Source organism: Staurois parvus, unplaced genomic scaffold (genome assembly GCF_062004578.1).
Source record: "Staurois parvus isolate SC_StPar_1 unplaced genomic scaffold, SC_StPar_1.0 ptg002229l, whole genome shotgun sequence".
NCBI classification, from domain to species: domain Eukaryota; kingdom Metazoa; phylum Chordata; class Amphibia; order Anura; family Ranidae; genus Staurois; species Staurois parvus.
Window position 1 is genome coordinate 93,221 of NW_028320025.1, and position 25,834 is coordinate 119,054.

At 43.5% G+C, this 25,834-nt stretch overlaps 1 protein-coding gene across 2 annotated transcripts in view; it reads left to right on the top strand.

Moving 5' to 3' along the window:
• The window catches only part of LOC149431507 (NACHT, LRR and PYD domains-containing protein 3-like), a 93,481-nt gene extending 68,133 nt beyond the window's left edge, over positions 1–25,348 (top strand). For both annotated transcript variants that reach the window (XM_089665523.1, XM_089665522.1), the window contains exons 10-13: positions 621–785; positions 20,177–20,341; positions 22,591–22,755; positions 25,004–25,348. In XM_089665523.1, coding sequence (XP_089521649.1) covers positions 621–785; positions 20,177–20,341; positions 22,591–22,755; positions 25,004–25,091 — 583 coding nt within the window. In that variant the 3' untranslated portion in view covers positions 25,092–25,348. The remainder of the gene's footprint in view (positions 1–620; positions 786–20,176; positions 20,342–22,590; positions 22,756–25,003) is intronic.
• Positions 25,349–25,834: the final 486 nt, after the last annotated feature.

Consider the following 25,834-nt stretch of genomic DNA (forward strand, 5'->3'; position numbering starts at 1 on the left):
AAAAGACGGCGCTGTGCCCACAGGTGCCGCCCTGCTGCAGTAAAAACACTGCGGCGGGTCGGCAAGCGGTTAGAGATGCTCATACATGGGAGAATCTGATCTTAATGCAATGAGTGATCAGAGCATCAAACAAATTCTTTTTATCTGGCGTGCTATTCAGTTCCGGAAGATCTCCCCATTACTGAACATTTGTTACCTAGCGCCATGACTTCCTATGAGTACAGAGCTCTGATCAGCAGAGATAAATAGAATATCAGATACAATCCTCCCACCCAATCACTAGCAATGCTGATTCTGGCCTCACACTGTCTGCTGATCCCATTCATGCTCCATACACAAGGAGATGATAGCACAATACGAGTCATGTCAGTGGTATTCTGTGCTCATCCTGTGTATGGAGATATCACCGTCTCTACACATGGAGGACAATATTGGGGGGTCTACTCCATTATAACATTTGTCTTATAAAATTCTATTTCCTGGAGATTTATAAAGTGATGGAATATAAATGATTCCAATAAAGAGAAATGAGTTCCATCCATGTAGAGAATAGTTCCATTCATTCCTGGAGGGGGGGGGGATTCATTTCCTTCTGGTAACATTCTTCTCTTCTTCTACAGATTGGATGGTAATCACCTGACAGACAGTTCCTGCCCCCACCTGGCAATTGGAATAAGAAATAACCGGACACTGAGGGCACTGGGCCTGTCTAGGAACAATCTGGAGGGTCCTCATTTCAGGGATCTGATGGCGGCTCTGACAACAAGCCGGATAGAGGAATTACGGTGAGTATAACAGGACTGACTGAGACAATCATATTCTGGGACAGATTAACATTCAGTTGTCTAAATCTTCGGATCTTCTCTAACTCTGTTATCAGCAATAAATTAGACTTTTTCTACATCTGGCCATAAGTGGATCAAATATGGACAGGTTTAGTAAGGACCAGCCGAGATCTGACCCATGTATGGGCAGGCTGGTTGTACTGAAGTTGATCCGTCAATCACATTCAGTACAACCATCCTCTGGGAATTTTTTCATTCGATCACTGCTGGAGGTCTATAGCAGCTAACAGTGATCAGTGTTCTGTTGGCAGAACACAGTTGTGCGGCAGGAGTGATTCCACCATCCATTCTGACTGTGTTGATGGGGGGATTGAGCAATTGTCTTTCTTTCTACCCGTAGTGGAAGGAAAGAATATTGTATAGTCTGTAGCTTACTTAAAGCTCCCCACACACAGTACAGTCTGATCTTACAATCCTCTTTACCTCCATTGCCTAATTGGATACAAACTGACTGGATACATTGGGTAGGTCCTCATATGATTTAAAGTTGTTAAGTTGTTAAGGTTAAGCCTCTGCATTGTGTAAAGAGGCAGATTGATCCTTTCTACTCTGTTCCACCTTTTTTTTCAAGTGGCCACCTCTTATCTGATAAAGACAGACTGAACCGTAGGAATTTTGCACATGCTCAGTTTAGTGTGTCTTGCTAGAGAGGTTTTTTTTCTTTTTTCCTTGGGAGGGTGCATGTGATCAGCACATGGCCAATAAGCGCTGTCCACACAGAGATCAAGGGTTCTGCATCCACCTAGAGCAGAAAGAAAACTTCTCCTACAAGCTTTAACCAGTGATCTGCTGGATACTGATAAAAAAGACTGCTCTATACTACTGATGAGAAAAGGTATTTAGCAGTTTATATTTACTAAAATAATTGCATTTCCATGTTGTGGTTACTGTGGGAGAGTGGATATAGTGAATGCAGGGTCCAGGGAGAGCGGATATAGAGAAAGCAGGGTCCAGGGAGACCGGAAATAGTGAATGCCGGGTCTGGGGAGAGCAGATATAGTGAATGCGAAGTCCGTGGAGAGCGGATATAGTGAATGCGGAGTCCGAGGAGAGCGCATATACTGAATGCCAGTTCTGGGAAGAGCGCATATAGTGAATGCCAGTTCTGGGGAGAGCGCATATAGTGAATGCGGGGTCTGGGGAGAGCGGATATAGTGAATGTGGGGTCTGTGGAGAGTGCATATAGTGAATGCGGGGTCCAGGGAGAGCGGATATAGTGAATGCGGGGTCCGGGGAGAGCGGATATAGTGAATGCGGAGTCTGGGGAGAGCGGATATAGTGAATGCAGGGTCCGGGGTGTGGTGGTTTATGTAATAATTTATTTATGCGGGGTTTGTGGAGAGCGTATATAGTGAATGCCGGTATCAGATATATTGAATGCAGGGTTCGGGGAGAGCAGATATAGTGAATGCGGGGTCCGGGGAGAGCGGATATAGTAAATGCGGGGTCCGGGGAGAGTGGATATAGTGAATGCGGGGTCCGGGGACAGAGGATATAGTGAATGCAGGGTCCGGGGAGAGTGGATATAGTAAATGCGGGGTCCGGGGAGAGTGGATATAGTGAATGCGGGGTCCGGGCAGAGCGGATATAGTGAATGCAGGGTCCGGGTAGAGAGGATATAGTGAATGCAGGGTCTGGGGTGTGGTGGTTTATGTAATAATTTATTCTGGATACTTAGGGCGGTGTCCTCTCCCTTAAACAAAATATTGCAGTGCCTCCAGCTGTTAAAATACGGCAAATATTTAAGAAACCAATAATTTGCACACCTTAATAATTTGATCACCACTTAATAATATACCTTGAGTTCTTTTACCAATATGATTTCGTACCATATACACAAAATTTGCCCTTTTGATAAATAAATTTATTTATGTACAAATATTTATATATATATTAATACAAACGCAAAATACTGGTGATTAATATATATTTGTACACACAATCAAAGTTATAGTACGCTAATATCTACGGTATCATACAAGATATGATTATCAAATAAGGAAAAACAAAATTTTGGGAGGTTAGTTGCAACCTATAGTGCTTCAGATATTATTTCTCATTTCCCGTGGCCATAGGGAAAAAGGAAAGTATATCTGATAATTAGCACCACAAAAACACTACAAATCAGTTAGTATGCAGTATATAGCCTCAATACCAATATTCAAACAGTTATGGTTATAATCATATAGATAACCTTAATACATTCCTAACCACACAATAAAATGTTATAGATCTTAGAAAGTTTGAAATATCAAAGAAATTACAGTATTTTAGCACAGTCTCACCACTCCCAGAATCTTGATTTTGAAATTCTCAGCAAAACGGCCGCAGGTAGCAAGTGATGATAGTGCAGTATATAGTAGCAACAGGGTAGATAAGAAGTAGTTTAGAAGTTCAGAAGTTTTAAGTTTTGAAGTTTTTAGAAGTAGTCTTTAGAAGATTGTTCTCAATTTGAAGTGTTTGGCATTTTATATCATACAAGTCCTTTGTTCCGAGGGACCTCCCAACAGGTTTGTTGATTGGACGGTTGAGCTGTTTGCGTACTTAGAAATGTTCCTAACCTGTCCACTGGGGACAGTCAGGTATTACAAATGAATTGGTGGTCTTAATGATGACTCACTCTTTTATATAAGCAGTATGTCTTTATGGATCAAATATATGTCTCATTCAAGTATAGATGATTTCCCTTCTAACTCTTGGAAAAGGACCAAAGAAAGATGTGAATACATTTGGTTTCTCATTTTTCTGATATATGAGCTGTATTGGAAAGGCTGATTTCCTCTGGAAATATAGCAATTACCCAATTCACAAACCATCTCATATGTTATCACTTCAAACTTCAGTTGAGTGGGATGCAATACCCAACCTTATTGAATAGATTTTCCCTTGATGGAAAAGTGTTGGTAATACGCTTTCTGATAATGTTTCCGTTGGTTTATACCAAGCTTTATATTTTAAATGACCCAACTTTCACCCTATGTTTAATGCACGGTTCAAGGATATGTGACAGAGAGAATTTCTAGTGAGAATTAGGGTAAACAGAATGGACTGGATTTTGACCTCAGGATATAATAGCCTATTGTGACAGTTTAGAGGTCTTGTTTGGTAATCATACACTTTCCAAGGTTTTTTGGAGAAATCAGACAATAAGGATTTTGTCTCACCATTGTCACTTTGGTACTTTGTGTTTGCTCACCTGCACACATTCAAATAGTGGTATTTTAGTCTCATTGGATCTTAGACCAATTTTTTCCACTCATTATTTTTTTGTAACTTCCTCGAGGGTCACTGGAAATCAACCTAGGCTGTTAACACCTGACAGTCAGCTAGGATTCCCAATTTTGGATAATATAATTTTTCTTAATAAACAGTCCAAAAGTCATCACATATCCCCCCTTTTTGAGATATGAACACGTATAGAGAGGTGTATGTATCGCAAATTGTGGGTGTGACGTTTTCTTAAAATGACCGTTGATCTTCTCTGGAAACATCAAAGTTCTCCACTGACAAGTTAACTTTCTTAATGGTCATTCAGATGGTGTGATTGGGTAAAATGGTAATTTTCCTGATGGTACTTTTGGAATTAAGTGGTATTTTGATGATGAAATGGCAGCAGCAATGCTGGGTTTATCTGTGAATTGAATTCGGGCGCTTCTTGGACGAATATTCCTGACGACAATCCTGGTCTGGAGATGAGGCCGGCCTGGCGGACACACCCACATCAGGGTTCATAGGATCCTCCGAACAACGGGTCTTTGAGACGGTCTCGTAGGCGGGTTTCTTCCTCTGGACTGGTCCTTAGTGGTCTGGGACATCAGGTTGTCGTCTCCGGATCGATTGCTGGTGGTCTGGTCTTTCCCTCAGGACATCAGGTAGTCACCTGATCTTCCTTCTAGGGTCTGGTCATTGACACCTCCGATCACCGGTCTGGTCATCGTCTGGGCCTTCATTATTAAATTATGGAAAACGAACAGTTTAAGTACCGGATATACAGAATATTATATGACGTGACCCTGTAAGGCAAAAGGTGAATGTAAATTTTGGAGAAAATTCCATAATGATTTCAACATCTCCAGGTGGGAACTGGTGGGTTAGTCTTCTAACAACTGCAATTGTGACTTTGGATGGCAAGCACGTAATTGATTGATGTGCACCCATCTCTCACTGATTTCACCATTCCGGGGAATATGTAATTTTATACACCACCGGGGAAATCTTGTCAACAATGGAAAACGGACTTTTCCAAGACGGAAGGAATTTCCGTTCCTTGATCTAGTCTCTTGCAAAGTTGTATAGATAGACCTTGTCACCAATCTCATATTCCTTCTTGGAGGTTTTGAGATCATAGTATGTCTTAGCACTAGTTGCGGCTTTTTCCACATTTCGCTGGGCAAAGGCGAAAGCATATTGCAAATGTTTATGTAGATCCCCTATGTATTGGTGTGTGGTGGTGGCATTGATCAAATTTTGATCTGTAGTGCGATACAATAAGTGTTGGGGCAGTACCATCCGTCTACCTGTCATCAGTTCAAAGGATGACATTTTTGTGACAGTATTCGGAGTAGCCCTTAAAGCCATCAGGACCAGTGGAAGTTTTCTATCCCAGTCCTTGCCTTAACAAATTTCTTAAGGATGTTAACGATGGTCTGATTGTATCGTTCTACTCCACCGCTAGAGGCTGGCCGATAGGCGATATGCAGTTTCCTTTTAACACCCAAAATTTTCCACAGTTTGGCCATCACTTCGCTAGTGAAGTGTGAACCTCTGTCAGATTCTATCCTCTGTGGGAGACCAAAACGTGAAAAGACATGATTAACAATGCGGCACATGTCTCGGAGCTATTATTTCGTGCTGGAATACATTCAACATACTTGGTAAATAAACATGTAACTGTTAACGTATATCGATTTCCTGGTGAAGATTTTGTTACGGGCCCAATAAAATCCATCTGAAGATCTGACCATACATAGCCCCCTTTTTTGGAGAGGTGCTCTATGGGTTGGTTTAGTAGGTTGAAACTGGGGACATAATAGGCAGCCTTGGCAGTACGCCTTTACATCACGTAACATATGAGGCCAATAAGCATGATCCCATAGGATCTCATATGTCATTTTCTCTCCGCGATGCCCAGAAGTAGGAGCATCATGGGCATGCTGTAACATTAGACCTCTAAATTTAAGTGGGACGAATCGTTGTTGGATACCAACCTTAAAGGTTTGTATCAACAATCCCTGGTACAACGCGAATTGGGATTTGGATTTCATTAAAATACGTAAATCCTCTTTCCCAGCACATATTTCCTGATTAAGGGGATTCTGGTTGGGATCTTCTATATGTCTATAAAATAAGCCAATTATTGGGTCTTCTTTTTTGGGCAGTAATTAAATCCTCACTAGGAGAATCGTGACTCCACTGTAACATATTAGGATCACCAGCTGTTTTAGCCTGTTGCCTGGTGATAGATCATCTTTTAGGTACAGTGCAGATTGAAGATATGTCTAGTAATTCACCGGTGATGGCCCCTTCCTTGGCTAGAGAATCAGCCAAATTGTTCCCTTCTTTTTCTGCACCTAGGACCTTGGAGTGGCCTTTGGTCTTTTTGAAATAAAGGGTTAATTCATTGGACCTCACTAGCTCATCGATATGACAAAAGAGCTTACCATGTTTTACGGACTTATTATTGCTTTTGGTCATGTTATTTCGTTTCCACCTAGGGAAATATTCCACAAAACTATTCCTGACATAATTGGAATCAGTTATGATGGCACATTCTTTTATGTTGAACTCTATAGCCATCTCAACTAAGCTTAGGATTGCAGTGAGCTCAGCAACCTGACTGCTTTTTGGTCCAAGTTTGTATTCCACAGAAATCGCGTTGACGCCTTGGGTCCAAACGATTCCAATACCTGCCACTAGTTGGAGCTGTTCCCCATCCTTGTGATGGAAAGCACAACCATCTACATAAACACACGGCAGCTCTTTACATTATTCTTCATCATAAACCTTATAGGGAGATAACAGTTGTTCTTCTAAAAAGTCAGTGTCCAGGGTTTCTGTAGAAGGACTAGTGGCAGAACAATCATGGAGCTCAGCTAGGCCCTGGGCTACTGGACTTTTCTTGTTCTGTTTATATCGAATTTCAAGAGGCCACCCTTGCAAAGACAAAGTCCAAGCAGTGATGCGGCTATTAGACACATTTTCCTCCTCTGATACGTTCACTCTTTAAATACTGTAAAGGCTGATGTACCGTTTCAATAATGATTCTCTCTCCTTGAATATAGCTGCGCAAATTCTGTAATGCCCACACAGTGGATAATAGAGCTTTTTCGCAGTCACTGAATTTTATTTCTACCGGGGACAATGTTTTACTAGCATAGGCAATTACCTTACTAACATTATCTTGTTTTTGGTAAAGAACGGAACTCATACTTACCTGCGTGAACCCTGTCTCTAAATAGAAGTTTTTACCTCCCTCTGGATACACGAGACATAGGGCCTGTGTGAGACGTTCCTTCATGGCGTCTTCCTGTTTCTTACCCCACAACCATTCGACATCTTTCTTTAGTAGGTGAAGCAACGGCTTGGTTATCTCAGCGTAATTATTGATGAATTTACACGAGTAATTTACCATACCTAGAAATTATCTTAATTCTTTACGGTTGGTAGGGACTATTCAGTTCAGAACCGCCTCAACCTTCTTCTTTTGTGGGTTCAAACCTTCAGCGGTAACTTCGAGGCCTAGGAAATTTACCCGTGTGTGACACCATTGGGCTTTTTGCAGGGATAGTTTAATCCCTGCTGCTTTTAATTGGCCCAAAACGTGTCGAAGTTCTGTCATGTGCTTGGCCATATCAGTACTTTTGATTAGGATATCATCCACATATGCCAACGTCCCCCGCTCGAGGGCATCTGGCATGGCCTTGTGCATAAACACAGGAAACTCATGTCCGGAATTTAAAAAATCCGAAAGGCATACGCACCCAACAGTACTGTTGGTTGCCAAAACTTAAAGCCAGTTTGTATTGGTCTTCCTCACTCACCTTAATGGTCCAATATCCCTGTGCACAATCCAAGGCTGTAAAAACTTGGGATTCTTGAAGTTGGGCTAGACATTGGTCTATGTATGGGACAGGCCATCCTGACATGTAAACACGCTTGTTTAGCTGATGGAGGTTAGTGCACAAACGCCATTGTCTGTTGGGTTTTAAAATACCCAGGATAGGAAGTTATAGGAGCTGTGGATGGGCTTAATTATACCCCTTTCACGTAACTTTCTGATAATCTCAGCTTGAGATTCATAGGAAGCTACCAGCAACCTATACTGTCTTACGAATACTGGTGGGGCATCTGGGTCTGTTTGGATCCTAGCGATGTGTAGGTCAGTAGTCCCACAATCGTAAGAATCCTTGGCAAACATCTCTTGGAATTCAAGGAGAAGCTCTTGGAGCAGTTGTCGGTCGAGATCATTGGAACACGCATCGGCTGAGGCTACCATCTCTTCGACTAACTCGCTTTCCAGCTGTCCATCTCATAGGCCTCTTCAAGTTTTGTGGTGAGGTCATTGGGTGTGTAATGTGTATTCTCTTGCCATCCAGGTCCCTTGGGGTACTCTTGTTCTTTGATTGGTTGATCAAAGACAATCAATGTCTCTTCAATTCTACAGGTACCATCTTTAGAATCGAAGGGATAAATGGACTCTATGGTGAAGATATCCTCCCATAAATATTCATCGGGGATGAGTCCAATCCCCTGGTTAGTGACTCCAAAAGTGTGATACTCTGTCTCTACCGCTAGACCAATGAGGGTCTCCTTGGGTAAGACGATGTCCTGATTGGAGAGATTATGCACGTAAATGTACATCGGGGACTGATGTGTGTTGACTAGGGGTGTATGTGTAATGTTCAGTCCTTCCCCCTGCATTTTATGGGAGAGGCATACCAATGCATCTGACCCCTTCAGTTTATGTCCCTTTTTAACTTGGATGGGGAGTATGAAATTATTTATGCCATTGGGAATTGTAATTCTTTGGGCTACCTGGACTTCAACAGCATAAGGCATCTGTTGCCGAGATTTTAAGGCTAAGTCCAGATTTTGGTATCTCTCGGGGTCCCCCTTTAGTCGACTCCATAAGCAGTCATTAATTAGGTCGACTTGAATTGCAAAGCGATGTAACATATCGTTGCCAAAATAAATTTTAGTTTGGGGATTATCCAAGACTAGGAACACATGGGTGGCTGTCTTATTACCTATAGTGACATTTAAGAGACACCTAGCCATTGAATTATAGTCTTCAGAATCATCAATGGAGTCTGAAATCCAATGACGCTGAGGTGTGGAGAAACGGATCATTTCCATTTTGGTCAGGTGTTTTATCAGCCCATAGCTTACAAAGCTATGTTCCTGTCTCAAATCTTTTTTGGCTTATTTTGACCTATTAAGACCATTTATCCGGATAGGGATAAATAAATCACTGTTAACCCTCTCAATACCTGTCAAGAATTGGGTGTGATTCCCCCCTTTCCTTGGTTTATCCTCCTGATGAAAAGATATGGTAAGTATATCATCTTGGAGGGAAATATCTTTTATTTTATTTTGGGGAATTTTAAAATGTGATCTTCATCTCTTCTGGTAGGGTTATGGTCATCAGGTTGGATAACTGTGACATCAGGAAGTTGAAATGGATTTCCAAGGAACCAGGCCTCTCTTCCACCAGGTGGCAGTGTTGCCAGGAATGGGGAGTTTTAAGTTTCTCATATTTGATAGGGGTATTTACTTGTGACCACAGTACGTGGTTCACACAGTCAACTATTGTGTTGAGCCTTTTAACGAAGTCCATCCCGATTATCATGTGGTGCTGGGAGATATTGGCAATAATAATGGGGTATCCTTATTACCCAGTTTACGTTTAAGCCAGGCAGTACCCATGACCTGTAAAGGATCTCCACTTACACCAATCAGTGAGCTGTCAAAGCTTTTAAGTTTTGGCTTATTGGGCATGACATTTGCCTCTTTGTTAAGATGTTCCTGTGACATAATGGTAGTCTGGGATCCAGTGTCTATTAGGCCTACAATAGAAAGATCACTGGCATCCTGCACCTGCACTGTGGCATATTATCTTCCATCAGATTCAATCAGCTCACACATGAACTTAGCGTGGTTGAAGATCTGTGGGCCCTTCAATGACGTGATTTGGCTTTCATCTCACCGCACGTTGCAGACACATCACCCTTATTCTTCCTGGCGGGGCTCTTGGACAGTTTCAAGACGGAAGCCCAACTAGAAGTTGGCGTTCCGTCTGGTTTGACTTCCGACGACGCGACTATATTAGGGGAAATAGATGGACACTGAAAAACAGGAGAGGAATTAATAACCAACAACTGGTCCCCCTCGGCCCGAGAACTAGATTCTCCATTATTGGGCGTGTCAAGGAAGGGACACACGTCTTCTGTCGTCTCATTCAGTGTTCTCCCCTTTTGGTTTAAGGCTTGGTTGCTTATAAATTCTTATAAATTCTGTGACCCTTGCTTGGTCACAGGAGCTGCCCCTAAAAAAGATGGATTGGAAGAAGGGTTATTGACAAGCCTGTCCATTTGTTCAGCCATTTTGTTGACCTGCACCTCTATTTGTTCAATGCGCTTAGAGGAGGCATTCTGGTGATTCTCCCTATTCCTGTACTTGCGGTTGCGTTTCGGACGGGACTGGTTAGGAGACTCTGAGTCAAAACTGCTGCTCCGGTCCTGACGCCATGGTCTTGCTCCCTGAGGTTTCTGGTCCTCCCTGTAATTAAGGGGAGCCTGGGGTACTGTAGCCACCCTTTGAGCTTGAGGGTGTTCCTGGTCTTGAGGGAATCTGTCAAGGTCCTACCTTTTCCCAGAGGTTGTGCTGCTTCATGTGCTGGCCTCCATCTTGGGTTTCTGCTGAGCATAGTGGGAGTCTTTTATGCCTTCAGGCCTCTGAGGTCCATCCCCCAGAGGGGTGTGGCTGATTACATATAAGCCTGTGGTCCGCACATGCCCTTTGCAGTTGTGTCTTGTGTCTTGGTGTTGCTACAGCTCTGTTCTTACTCTCGTGACTCTCCTGGTATCTGACTCGGCTTGTGACTAGACCATTCTGTGTTTTCCTTTGATCTGACCTTCCGTTGCTGAACCCGGTCCGTGACCTGTGATTCTTGTCCACTGTTCTATACTGTTTTGTCCCGTTGTTGTCGACCCTGCCTGCCCTACTACGCTATTGTCTTTCCTACCAGCTACACGCCATTGGCGGAGGCCATTACCGTAGCTGGGGTGTCTCGGGGGCCGCGACCTGGTTCCTGGCTGCGTCAAGTCCATCCCCACCATCAGGGGCCCTGGTGAAGGGCAGCCTGGGACTTAGACTCCATGCCCTGAGGGACTTCGGTCTGTGGGTGGTGGTTGTCGTCAGTCAGTGCGTTACCCTGCCACTAGGCCTGCCTGTCCGTTCCACAGCTCCTGCCCTGACATTACACAAGTGCCATGAATCCTGACGGGGCAGGTACGCCTTCGCTTCCAATGTTAGTCCCCAGACTTGATCAACAGGATCTCCTGTTGGATCAGTTCGCTCAGGCGTTGCAGACTCTGCTTGCACGCACCGCGCACCTTACTCCTGGTGCTATTAGGCCGGTTGTCACTCCGGTGGTCGCTCCCGCTGCTGCTCCGCTTGTTGCGCCTACCGCCGCGGCTGCTGCGGTACCCGTGGCGCCCAGAGGTATGACTGGTTCAGCCCCTCTTCCACAGCGCTTTGGGGGTGAGCCGAGTCAGTGTCGTGGGTTCCTCAACCAGGTGGGTATTTATTTCGAATTAATACCCCACGCTTTTCCGACTGAGAGGTCAAAGGTGGGTTTGCTAATATCGCTGCTCTCAGACAACGCCTTGGCCTGGGCAAACCCCTTATGGGAGAGGAATGACCCGGTGATTCATGAGTTTTTCGGTTTTGTCAACGCCTTCCGTAGGGTATTCGACGTACCGGCTCGCTCCGCCTCGACTGCCAAGCTGCTCATGTCCATGCATCAGGGTTCACGGACCGTTGCCGAGTACGCCATAGAGTTTCGTACCCTGGCGGCAGAGGTGGGTTGGAACAATGAGGCTCTGGTGGCTGCGTTTTCTCATGGTCTTTCTGATACATTGAAGGACGGGATTGCAGCCAAGGAACTGCCTTTGGAGCTGGAAGCACTCATTTCCTTCCTAATCCTGATCGACACCAGGCTCAGGGAGAGGCCTTCACTCAAGGAACGGCTGCAGAGGCCTTCCAATCGGCTGGCACCTGCGTTTTCTGTCCCACCCGTTCCTCCCTCTCCTCCCACGCCTCCTGGGGATGGTTTGTCTAGTGGTGAGCCCATGCAGCTGGGGTTTGCTTGCCTTTCCGAGGGAGAGCGGGCCGCTCGGCGTTGGGAGGGTCACTGCCTGTACTGTGGCCTTGGTGGGCACTTTCGGCAGTCCTGTCCGGTCCATCCGGGAAACGCTCGCACTTGAGATCCTGTCAGGATCCTGTTGGGTGGAGTCTCCTCGTCCCCGGCGTTCCGCAAAGATAAACCACTGATCACCGTTGTCCTCTCTTGGGCGGAGGGCTCGGTGACGGCCCAGGCGTTGGTAGATTCTGGGGCCGGCGGTTGTTTATGGACAGCTCGTTTGCTGCCCACCACTCCATTCCCCTGCAGGCTCGAGTTACCCCAGTGGTTCTCGAGGCGATAGATGGCAGGCCCCTGCAACAATGGCATAGGCAATCACCTTACTGACATCATCACGTTTCTGGTAAAGAACGGAACTCATACTTACCTGCGTAAACCCTGTCTCTAGATAGAAATTTTTACCCCCTTCGGGATATCCGAGACACGGGGCTTGTGTAAGACGTTCCTTTAACTCCTTCATGGCGTCCTCCTGTTTCTTACCCCACGACCATTCGACATCCTTCTTCAGTAGGTGAAGCAGTGGCTTGCTTATCTCGGCGTAATTATCAATAAATTTACGCGAGTAGTTTACCATACCTAGGAATGATCTCAATTCTTTAAGGTTAGTAGGGACTTTACAGTTCAGAACCGCCTCAACCTTCTTCTTTTGTGGGTTCAACCCTTCAGCAGTAACTTCATGGCCTAGGAAGTTTACCTTCGTGCGACACCACTGGGCTTTTTGTAAGGACAGTTTAACTCCTGCTGCTTTCAATTGGCCCAAAACATGCCGAAGTTCTGTAATGTGTTTGGCCATATCCGTACTTTTCATCAGGATATCGTCCACATATGCCAACGTCCCCCTTTCGAAGGCATCTGGCATGGCCTTGTGCATGAACACAGCACATTCATGTCCGGAATTTATGAATCCAAAAGGCATTCGCACCCAACAATATTGTCGATTCCCAAAACTGAAAGCCAGTTTGTATTGGTCTTCCTCACTCACCTTAATGGTCCAATACCCTTGTGCACAATCCAAGGCTGTAAAAACTTGGGATCCTTGGAGCTGGGCTAGACACTGGTCTATGTATGGGACCGGCCATCCTGACATGTACACACGTTTGTTCAGCTGACGGAGGTCAGCGCACAACCGCCATTGTCCATTGGGTTTTAAAATACCCAGGATCGGGTGGTCATAGGAGCTGTGGATGGGCCTAATTATACCCCTTTCATGTAACTTCCTGATAATCTCAGCTAGAGATTCATAGGAAGCTAATGGTAACCTATACTGTCTTACGAATACTGGTGGGGCATCTGGATCTGTTTGGATCCTAGCGATGTGTAGGTCAGTAGTCCCACAATCGTAAGAATCCTTGGCAAAGATCTCTTGGAATTCAAGGAGAAGCTCTCGGAGCAATTGTCGGTCGAGATCACTGGAACACGCATCGGCAAGGGCCACCATCTCTTCCATTAACTCCTTGAATCCAGGAAAGCTTTCCAGCTGACCTATCTCATATGCCTCTTCAAGTTTTGTGGTAAGGTCATTGGGTATGTGATGTGTGTGTGTGTTCTCCTGCCATCCAGGTTCTTTGGGGTACTCTTGTTCTTTGATTGGGTGATCAAAGACAATTGATGTCTCTTCGATTCGACAGGTGCCATCTTTAGAATCGAATGGATAAATGGACTCTATGGTGAAAATACCCTCGGGTACTGAATGGAATGTTTGTTCAATTAATTGTTCCTCCGACAAATATTCATCGGGGATGAGTCCAATCACCTGGTTAGTGACCCCAAAGGTGTAATATTCAGTCTCTACCGCTAGACCAATAAGGGTCTCTTTGGGTAAGACGATGTCCTGATTGGACAGATTATGTATGTAAATGTACATCGGGGATTGATGTGTGTTGACTAGGGGCGTGTGTGTAATGTTCAGTCCCTCCCCCTGCATTTTATGGGAGAGGCATACTAATGCATCTGACCCCTTCAGTCTATGTCCCTTTTTAACTTGGATGGGGAGTATGAAATTATTTATGCCCTTAGGAATTGTAATCTTCTGGGCTACCTGGACTTCAACAGCGTAAGGCATCTGTTGCTGGGATTTTAAAGCTAAGTCCAGATTTTGGTATTTTTCGGGGTCCCCCTTTAGTCGACTCCATAAACAGTCATTAATTAGGTCGACTTGCATTGCAAATCGATGTAACACATCGTTGCCAAAATAAATTTTAGTTTGGGGATTATCCAAGACTAGGAACACATGGGTGGCTGTTTTGTTTCCTACAGTGACGTTTAAGAGACACCTAGCCATTGAATTGTAATCATCAGAGTCATCAATGGAGTCTGAAATCCAATGACGCTGAGGTGTGGAAAAACGGATCATTTCCATTTCGGTCAGGTGTTTTATCAGCCCATGGCTTACAAAGCTGTGTTCCTGTCTCAAATCTAGTTTGGCATATTTTGACCTATTAAGACCATTTATCCGGATGGGGATGAATAAGTCGCTATTAACCCTTTCAATACCTGTCAAGAATTGGGTGTGATCTCCCCCTTTTCTTGGTTTATCCTCCTGATGAAAAGATATCGTAAGGATGTCATCTTGGAGGGAAATATCTTTTATTTCATCTTGGGGAATTCTAAAAATGTGATCCTCATCTCTTCTGATAGGGTTATGGTCATCAGGTTTGATAACCGTTACATCAGGAAGTTGACTGTTCCTGAAATGGATTTCTAATGATCCAGGCCTTTCTTCCACCAGGTGGCAGTGTTGTCGAGAATGGGGAGTTTTAAGTTTCCCATATTTAATCGGGGTATTTACCTGTGACCACAGTACTTGGTTCACACAGTCAACTATTGTGTTCAGACTTTTTAGGAAGTCCATCCCAATTATCATGTGGTGCTGGGAGATGCTGGCAATGATGATGGGGTGTCTCAGTTCCTTATTACCCATTTTCAGTTTAAGCCAGGCGGTACCCATGACTTGTAAAGGGTCTCCACCTACACCAATCAATGAGCTGTCAAAACTTTTAAGTCTCGGCTTGGTGGGCATGACATTCGCCACTTTATCAAAATGTTCCTGTGACATGATGGTTGCTTGGGATCCAGTGTCTATTAGGCCGACAATAGAGAGATCACTGGCATCCTGCACCTGTACTGTGGCATAATATCTCCTATCAGATTCAGTCAGCTCACACATGAAATTGGTGTGGTTAAAGATCTGTGGGCCCTTCAATGACATATGACTGGCTCTTATCTCACCGCATGTGGTGGACACATCACCCTTATCCTCCCTGGTGGGATTCTTGGACTGTCTCAAGACAGAAGCACAACTAGAAGTTGGTGCTCCGTCTGGCTTGTCAATCCCGACGACTTCCGATGCCGCGACTATATTAGGGGCAAGAGATGGACACTGAAAAACAGGAGAATCGTTAATACACAACAACTGGTCCCCCTTTGCCTGAGAACTAGATTCTCCATTAGTAGGCGTGTCAGGGACGGGACACACATCTCCTGTCATTTGACTCAGTGTACTCCCCAGTTGGTTTAAGGCTTGGTTGCCTGTTAATTCTGTGACCCTTGGTTGGTCACAGGGGCTGTTCCTAAAAAAGGATTGGAAGAAAATTTAGTGACAAGCCTGTCCATTTGTTCAGCCATTTTGCTGACCTGTGCCTCTATTTGTCCAATACGCTCAGAGGAGTAATTCTGTTGATTCTCCCTTTTCCTATACTTACGCTTGTATTTTGGACGGGACTGGTAATGAGATTCAGAGTCAGAACTACTGCTCTGGTCCCGACGCCATTGTTCTCTCTGAGGTTTTGGGGTCTCCCTGTCATTAAGGGGAGCCTGGGGTACTGTATCCCCCCTTTGAGCTTGAGGGTGTTCTTGGCGTGGAGGAAATCTTTGGAAGTCAGAGTTCTTGTTAAAATTGGGATTCTTATTGTAATTATGGTTCCTATTGAAATTGGGGTTCCCATAAAAATTCCCATGTTGGTTTTGGCGAGGATAATAGAACCTCCGAGGATATCATTGCCCCCTTTGATTCTCATCCCTGTACTGGCCCTTACCATACTTTTTATTCTTCTCACTTCCACTACCGTAGTTCCCTGGCTTTTGTCTATCCTTTCTCACCCACTGGTTTTGGGGTGCAAAGTTATGGACCTCCTTCACTTGCTGGGTTTGAGGTACAAATCTAGGGGAACCATTGGTTTTACCCCCACGGACTACTTCCGCATATGATTTCTTCTCAGCCTGCAAATTTGGATTTGGAGGGGAAACGGTAGTGGCTGCTACTATCTTGGGGCTATTTTTGGGTTCTCTTTTTATCCCGCCCTCACTGGACTGTTGGATTGAGAACAAATAGTCACTCTCTCTCACCAACCAATCAAGAGAGCATCCCTTTCTGTAATCCTTTGCAAGTCCCAATTTTATGTAAGCAGGTAATGCTTCATAAAACAGGATCTTGAATTCTGGCTGGTTAGGATTGGGATCCTTTTCAGCCAGGAAATAGGCATTTCTGAGGACAGCCAGAAATTCTGCAGGGCTTTGGTGAGGACCACACTTTAAATTGTAGGCCGCAGCCTTGGCAGAGGTTACAGTTTTATAAGGCCCAAATTCCATGTGGCACTTATGTTTAACCTCTCTCCAGGACTGATTGGAATAGGCCCTCAAGGTATCAAAGAATTGCCGGTATTTCTCTTCAAATACCCATGGCAGCAATTCTATTTTGGTGTGGTCATCTCTAATGCCCAGAATTTCTAACGTCTGTTCATATGTTTGGTGATCTCAAGGGACCCTTTCTTAGTAAACATAAGAACAGTGTCCTTCAGGAACTTAATGACCTTTGGGGTGTCATATCTCCTGAATGACCCCTGGGATTTCCCTTCCGGCCTATATGAAACCTCATACTTTTCTTCTGAGCGCTCTGGAGTGTATCTTAGAAGCCTAGGAGGCGACCTATATTCTGACCCTGCCTCACTATCAGGTACTTCGCTGTGATGCAGGTAACTCCGCTCATCAGCCTCCTGCTCGACTGGGTTGGTCCGGTTTTGGACCCCAGAATTTATTTGGGCCGTCAACCTCATAATCTGCTCCTCCAGAGTTTTCTGCTCAGATTTTATCAAGGTAAGTTCGGACTGGTCATGCTTATCCCCTGGGTGAATTTTAATTTCGACAGGAGATAACCTTTCTGATCTGAAGTACTCCACCTCCTCTTTTAAATCCTGATACTTCTTTTGAAGTTGTTTTAATTCCTGAAAATTTCTTTCATACAGGTCCTGAGCACTTTGAAAGTCTCTGACCAATCTATTATGATATTTCTCGGATTCGTCTAAACGAATACCGGCATGACCAAGCTTCCCTTTTAAAGACTCAATGTCCTGATTTTTGCTTTCTAACAAGAAGCGGGCTTCTGACAACTCTTCCCTTAAAGTTATGGTTCGCTGGGCGGCTCCAGCGGTCATGAACCATAACATGGGCCAAGCTTCTAGGAGAAGTTTGTCACGGCTTTTATCACTTTCTGCTCTAGCAAATGCTATTAAAAACTCAACAACCTGGCCCTTTTGGTTGAACAGGTCCTCAAAGGTGCTCATAGCCTGCCTTTTCTCTTCATCCACGAATTCATTATTGCTATCCCCCAAACCTAATCTCTTGCGGAGATAATCTATTACTCCACATTCAACATACTTCTGCCAAGCATCAGCTTTCCGAGCTGGCTTCGGAGTTTCCTCCTCAATACCTTGGGCCGCCATATTTTCTTCGTTATGCTTGGAAGAGGTGGATCCGTGATTACTGGATGCCATTTTGATACAAAATATATGTTTGACCAAGTGTACAAATATACAATCACCAGTGCGTTTTGTATTATGGTACGATTTCTATGGATCTCAGCAGTGCCTCCAAATTTATCCTGTGGTGGTTTATGTAAGGATTTATTGTACCTATAAAGGGCGTGTCCCTTCCCCTTAGATGAAATATTACAGTGCCTCCAGCCGTTAAAATACGGCAAATATTTAGTAAACCAATAATTTGGACACCTTGATAATTTGATCACCACTTATTATTATACCTTGAATTCTTTTAGCCAGTATGATTTCGTACCATACACACAAAATTTGCCTTATAATAGATAAATATAAAAATGTATTTATGTACAAAAATTATATATATATTAACACAAAACGCAAAAGACTGGTGATAAATGAATATTGATTCACACAAGGATATACCCTACCAATGTAATGTAATACACAATAATAATGTTTGTAAATAATTTAATTAATATAACAAATTTCTAGATGATATGATTAAAAATTAAATTTATTAATAACTAATAATTTCGAGTATCTCAAAGGTTATTTTCTCTCATTACGTGGCCATAGCAATGGAAGAATATATTCTCTGATAAATTATACTCTGATTATTAATATTTAATAAATTATGAAATATGAAAAATTTATAATATGACACCAAACAATTTTAACAGTAAAACAGGATCTCTCTACATATATATAACTACCCAATATAGTTGTGATACAATATGGTAATTCTATGACTCTACACAACAGAGAAAATAGGCAATGCAAAATTAAATGAACAGTCTCACCACACCCGGAATTCAGACTATCAAACTCTCCCGTGGATTTAGCTGGCAATGGAACGCCTTCAGAATGATGACCACAGGGGAAAGTGATAGATATTTAGTATGGGAGAATGTAGGAAGTTAGGAGTACAGAGATTTAGCAATTTAGTAAAGTTTTGGAAGTTTGAAAGTATGGGAGAGGGGTTATAGAGAGGTCTCTTCAGATGTCTTCCGATTTTCTTCTAATGAGGTCTTTCTTCAGTCAGGTTTCTTCTTTTGATGAGTTTTTTTTTCTTAAAGGTGCATGGGCTTTTATATCAACTAATCCATTGTTCTAAGATACCTTCCCACCAGGCTTCTTGATTGGCTAGTTGAGAAATGTATGTACATAAGCTATTTCTCACCTGCCCGCCAGATGGCAGTCATGTATCATAGAACAATTTGAGTATTTGTGATGACTCATACCTCGGGTGGAATTTAAGGTAATTTCAGGGATTAAATATACGTCCTTTTTCCAGATATATAAGTGATCATACCTATAATATTCTAAATAGGGACCATGGAATATATGTGTATATTCAGTTATTCATTTCCCTGAGATACAACTTGTGTGAACGCATTTGTTTCCTGATAAGACATACAACTAATGCTAGTTTACAATATATCTTACTTTTCATCTCAATACTCAAGTTAGTGATATATAATTCCCATTGCTGAATATTTGGTGGTGTGTGAAACCTATCCTTTATAACATCTCATTTATAATATGTTTTTGGTATACCTCTGTGGATGGATATATTCAATTCTTAGCCTTATGTCCTGAATTTAACCTTTTTGTTTTAGAACCAACATTTTCTATGGTTAGGAAAAAACTCTCTGTTTGCCTGGCTCTTGTATTGGAGTCACAGTAAACAACTATTAATACTGTCAACCTTGGTGGACAATAGTATATTGTGATAGTTTGAGAGGTCTGTTAGTTCATTCCACTCCACAGGATTTTGAATAAACGTTTGACCAGTGAATTTCCCGTCTCATCTGGCTGTCTGTTTGACTTTTTGTGTATGCATTCTTCCCGACTCCAATATACAAATAGTACTTGTTGACAGTCCAAACAGTCTTATTGTCTTGGAAAAATCTCACTTCCCCAATTCTGTCCATTTCTTAACTAGAGTCCTTCGAGGGTTCAACCAAGACAAATTAACTCTTAGCATCCGGCTATGCTGAGCTGCTGTTATATAATGTTATGTCTTGATAAAGTCATGTTTTTGAGACATAATTCAAAAGGCCCACAACAGTTCCATTCATTCCTGGGGGGGGGGGGGATTCATTTCCTTCTGGTAACATTCTTCTCTTCTTCTACAGATTGGATGGTAATCACCTGACAGACAGTTCCTGCCCCCACCTGGCATCTGGAATAAGAAATAACCCGACACTGAGGACATTGGACCTGTCTGGGAACAATCTGGAGGGTCCTCATTTCGAGGATCTGATGGCGGCTCTGACAACAAGCCGGATAGAGGAATTACAGTGAGTATAACAGGACTGACTGAGACAATCATATTCTGGGACAGATTAACATTCAATTGTCTAAATCTTCGGATCTTCTCTAACTCTGTTATCAGCAATAAATTAGACTTTTTCTACATCTGGCCATAAGTGGATCAAATATTGACAGGTTTAGTAAGGACCAGCCGAGATCTGACCCATCTATGGGCAGGCTGGTTGTACTGAAGTTGATCCGTCAATCACATTCAGTACAACCGTCCTCTGGGACTTTTTGCATTCGATCACTGCTGGAGGTCTATAGCAGCTAACAGTGATCAGTGTTCTGCTGGCAGGGAAGGCTTCCTGTTGGCAGAACACAGTTGTACGGCAGGAGGGATTCCCCCATCCATTCTGACTGTGTTGATGGGGGGATTGAGCAATTGACTTTCTTTCCACCCGTAGTGGAAGGAAAGAATATTGTATAGTCTGTAGCTTACTTAAAGCTCCCCACAAACAGTACAGTCTGATCTTACAATCTTCTTTACCTCCATTGCCTAATTGGATACAAACTGACTGGATACATTGGGTAGGTCCTCATATGATATAAAGTTGTACAAACAGCAAAATATCAGATGGTAACATGGTGACCCTATAGACTATAAAGTGTAACCATTAAAGTGTTACTAAACCCACAACAGTACAATCAGTCTGTAGATGCAGTAAAGCGTGCTTGTGATACTCACTGTGGAACCTAAGGGGTTAATCCTCTGCATTGTGTAAAAAGGCCGATTGATCCTTTCTGCTCTGTTCCTCCTTTTTTTCAAGAGACCACCTCTTATCTTCTGATAAGACAGACTGATCCGTAGGCATTTTGCACATGCTCAGTTTAGTGTGTATTGCTAAAGGGGTTTATTTTTTTTTTCCTTGGGAGGGTGAATATGATCAGCACAGGGCCAATCAGCCCTTTCCAGACAGAGATCAAAGGTTCTGCATCCTCCTAGAGCAGAAAGAAAACGCCTCCTATAAGCTTTAACCAGTGCTTTGCTGGACACTAATAGAAATCAAAAGACTGCTATATACTGCTGATGAGAAAAGGTATTTAGCAGTTTATATTTACTAAAATAATTGCATTTCCATGTTGTGTGTACTGTGGAAGACCGGATATATTGAATGCAGGGTCTAGGGAGAGCGGATATATTGAATGCAGGGTCTGGGGAGAGCGGATATAGTGAATGCAAGGTCCGGGGATAGCGGATATATTGAATGCAGGGTCCAGGGAGACCAGATATAGTAAATGCAGGGTCCAGGGAGGGCAGATATAGTGAATGGGAGGTCCAGGGAGAGCAGATATAGTGAATGCAGGGTCCGGGGAGAGCGGATATAGTGAATGCAGGGTCCGGGGAGAGCGGATATAGAGAATGCAGGGTCCGGGGAGAGCGGATATAGTGAATGCAGGGTCTGGGGAGAGCGGATATAGTGAATGCAGGGTCTGGGGAGAGCGGATATAGTGAATGCAGGGTCTGGGGAGAGCGGATATAGTGAATGCAGGGTCCGTAGAGAATGGATACAGTGAATGCGGGGTCCGGGGAGAGCAGATATAGTGAATGCGGGATCCGTGGAGACTGGATATAGTGAATGCGAGGTCCTGGGAGAGCGGATATAGTGAATGCAGGGTCTGGGGAGAGCGGATATGGTGAATGCGGGGTCCGGGGTTCAGTAACACTCTACATTTATTTTGGTATCTGTATAAATAGATGACATTAAAGATGCTCATACATGGGAGAATCTGATCTTAATGCAATGAGTGATCAGAACATCAAACAAATTCTCTTCATCTGGCGTGCTATTCAGTTCCAGAAGATCTCCCCATTACTGAACATTTGTTACCTAGCGCCATGACGTCCTATGAGTACAGAGCTCTGATCAGCAGAGATAAATAGAATATCAGATACAATCCTCCCGTCCAATCACTAGCAATGCTGATTCCGGCCTCACACTGTCTGCTGATCCCATTCATGCTCCATACACAAGGAGATGATAGCACAATACGAGTCATGTCAGTGGTATTCTGTGCTCATCCTGTGTCTCTACACATGGAGGACAATATTGGGGGGTCTACTCCATTATAACATTTGTCTTATAAAATTCTATTTCCTGGAGATTTATAAAGTGATGGAATATAAATGATTCCAATAAAGAGAAATGAGTTCCATCCATGTAGAGAATAGTTCCATTCATTCCTGGGGGAGGGGGGATTAATTTCCTTCTGGTAACATTCTTCTCTTCTACAGATTGTCCGATACTCACCTGACAGACAGTTCCTGCCCCCACCTGGCATCTGGAATAAGAAATAACCCAACACTGAGGACACTGGACCTGTCTGGGAACAATCTGGAGGGTCCTCATTTCGGGGATCTGATGGCGGCTCTGACAACAAGCTGGATAGAGAGATTACAGTGAGTATAACAGGACTGACTGAGACAATCATATTCTGGGAGTTTCCATTGAAATCTTCCTGAGACCTCTATGCCTGGCCTGAACAGAGCAGAGACAATCACTGCAGACATTTTTCCATCAGATAATTGAACTCACCAAACACTTGGCAATCATGAATATTTTTCTTGTATGCAGGATGTTCCGGCAAACTATACAATGTGGAAGAATTCGGTATATATAGTGATATAGAGTAAAATTTCTGCCTCATTTCAGTGCCTGTCTTGCAGAAAGGATAGCAGGAAATTACAATGAAAGAGAAAAAAATGACATCATACAGATATAGGGGAGGATACAAAAAAAATGAGTGCATTAAAAACCGTGACCATAGACAATACATGAACAAAACTGAGCTGCATGGTCGAGTTGCCAGAAAGAAGTCTTTACTGCACCAATGCCACAAAAAAGCCCGGTTACAATACGCCTGACAACACCTTAATTTTCCACTCCTTAATAAGTGATTGAACAGTACTGACTGGCATATTCAAGACTTTGCATATCTTTTTATATGTTTTTCCATCTTTATAAAGATCCATTACCTTGTTATGCAGGTCTTTTGATAGTTCTTTCTGATCCTCATGGCTCAGTATTAAGCCTGCTCAGTGCATCCATGTGAGAGCTAACAAACTCATTATACTATTTATACACAGACGCTGATTGTAATTGAAAAAGCCACAGATGTGGGAAATGAACGTTTATTTGCCATTGTAACCTGTGTGTCCCCTTGTGTGTCTGTACTAAGGCCGAACATTCCAGGGGAGGGAAACTTTTGCTCAGGACTATTTGGGTGATTTCTGTTATCATTAGGATTTAAAAAGGAGCCAAACAACTCTGTGATAATAAATGTCTCCTCCCTGCCTTTGTGGACCTTGCTTTGTGCACTGGTGGGCAGTCATGTTGGAACAGGAAGGGGCCATCCCCAAACTCTTCCCACAAAGTTGGGAGCATGAAATTGTCCAAAATGTTGCCTTAAGAGTTCCCTTCACTGGAAATAAGGGGCCAAGCCCAACCCTTGAAAAACAATTCCACCCCATAATCCCCCCTCCACCAAACTTTACACTTGGAACAATGCAGACGGGCAAGTACCGTTCTCCTGGCCACCGCCAAACCCAGACAAGTCCATCGGATTGGCAGACAGAGAAGTGTGATTGGTCACTTTAGAGAACACGTCTCCTCTGCTCTAGAGTCCAGTAGCGGCGTGCTTTACACCACGGCATCCGACAGTTTGCATTGAACTTGGTGATGGAAGGCTTGGATGCAGCTGTTCGGCCATGGAAACCCATTCCATGAAGCTCTCTACGCACTGTTGTTGGGCTCATCTGAAGGCCACACCAAGTTTGGAGGTCTTTAGCTATTGACTCTGCAGACAGTTGGCGACTTCTGCGCACTGTGCATTTCAGCATGCGCTGATCCCGCTCTGTCATGTGATGTGGAATGCACGAGCAGTCTGGGAGAGTTTAGCAGCAGGAGATTCGCTGGTTACAGCTCTGACCGGGGCATGCGGGAATCCTTTCTCAGGCTGTTGCAGGCATGTTATCTATTTGGAGCATGTGAGTGGATTATTATTTCATATATTGCACTTTTCAATAAAAACATTCATAGCTCTAGGCTTTGTGCTTCTATTGTTTTTCTTTTTGTTGGAGGTTAAACTGAACCTACCTATACTTGGTCTTATGTTCATATCTCTGATGAAAACCGGGATCGGTGATTTAGCCATGCAATTTTATTTTACCCAAAATATCCCCAGCTGCCTGTCTGTCCATGTATGTGTGTTCATCCTCCCAATTTATGCCCACCAATCAGTGTTCATCATCATGTCATTTTGTGTCTCTGCCCATCAGTCTGTGTGGGTTTTGGTGTATTATGAAGAACAATCCTCTGATATAAACGAATATAGATGGAGAAATACAGTTGTAGTCCCAGGGATTCATATAATCAGTCATTTTCTACATGTTCAGGGCCTCCTATACACCGTCTGACCTGCTATAGCATTAGGAAAGCCAGAACCTGATTGGCTAATGTAGTATATGTATAAATAGTTCTACAGACTTTTGGCGGGAGGTTCTTTATGATCTGGAGTGCAGTAATTAAGCCTGTGAATAAAATTAATATAAAAAACATAATAATCGTCATACATTTCTCTCATTATTACACCTCAGCAAATTAAAGAAATAAGATTGATATGATGACCATTTCTATCCTCTCTTCTAGGATGAGCAACAATCAGCTGTCAAATGAAGCTAAAAGAAACCTGGAAAGGCTGGAATCCCTCCGACCAGAACTGAAGGTTGTCACATGATGACCCTAGAGGAAGGATCTCTGCTACAGCTGTGAATGGAGTCAGGACATTGCATGGGATGACGAGGAGCATAAGATTCAGAAAAGGGAAACCCGACACAAGAGGAGAATGAAACATACATTATGAAAAAGTGTCTATGCAGCGCACAAATAATGCTCTAATATACCAGTGTTATAAGTAGATGTACACCATAAACATATATCATTGTGTGAAATAAACAGATATACTCCAATAAATACCAAATATACATACAAAAACATGCAAATCCTTGTGTCATAAGTGACAAACGCATGTGCCCAAACGTGCGTTGAAATGATCCAAAATTAAACATATGTCCATCAAAAAAATTAGAACATATTACCGTATTTTTCGCTCCATAAGACGCACTTTTTTCCCCCCAAAAAAGGGGGGAAAATGTCAGGGCGTCTTATGGAGCGAATGTAAAGCGGCCGGTCCGGTATTTCTGCCGCCACCATTTCAGAATACCGGGCCGGCCGCTCAGCTCTTCTCTCCTGCAGGGCCTTACCTGTTCCTCACTCCAGCGCTGCAGTCTTCCCAAGGCGGCTTCTGTGACAGCCGGGTGCCCACTGCGCATGCGCGAGAAGCGCCGCGCTTTGTGAATGGTCCGGTGTCTTCTGGGATACATGGCAGGTCCCAGAAGGCTCCGGGCCATTCACAAAGAGTGGCGCTTCTCGCGCATGCGAAGTGGGCACCCGGCTGTCACAGAAGTTGCCGCGGGAAGA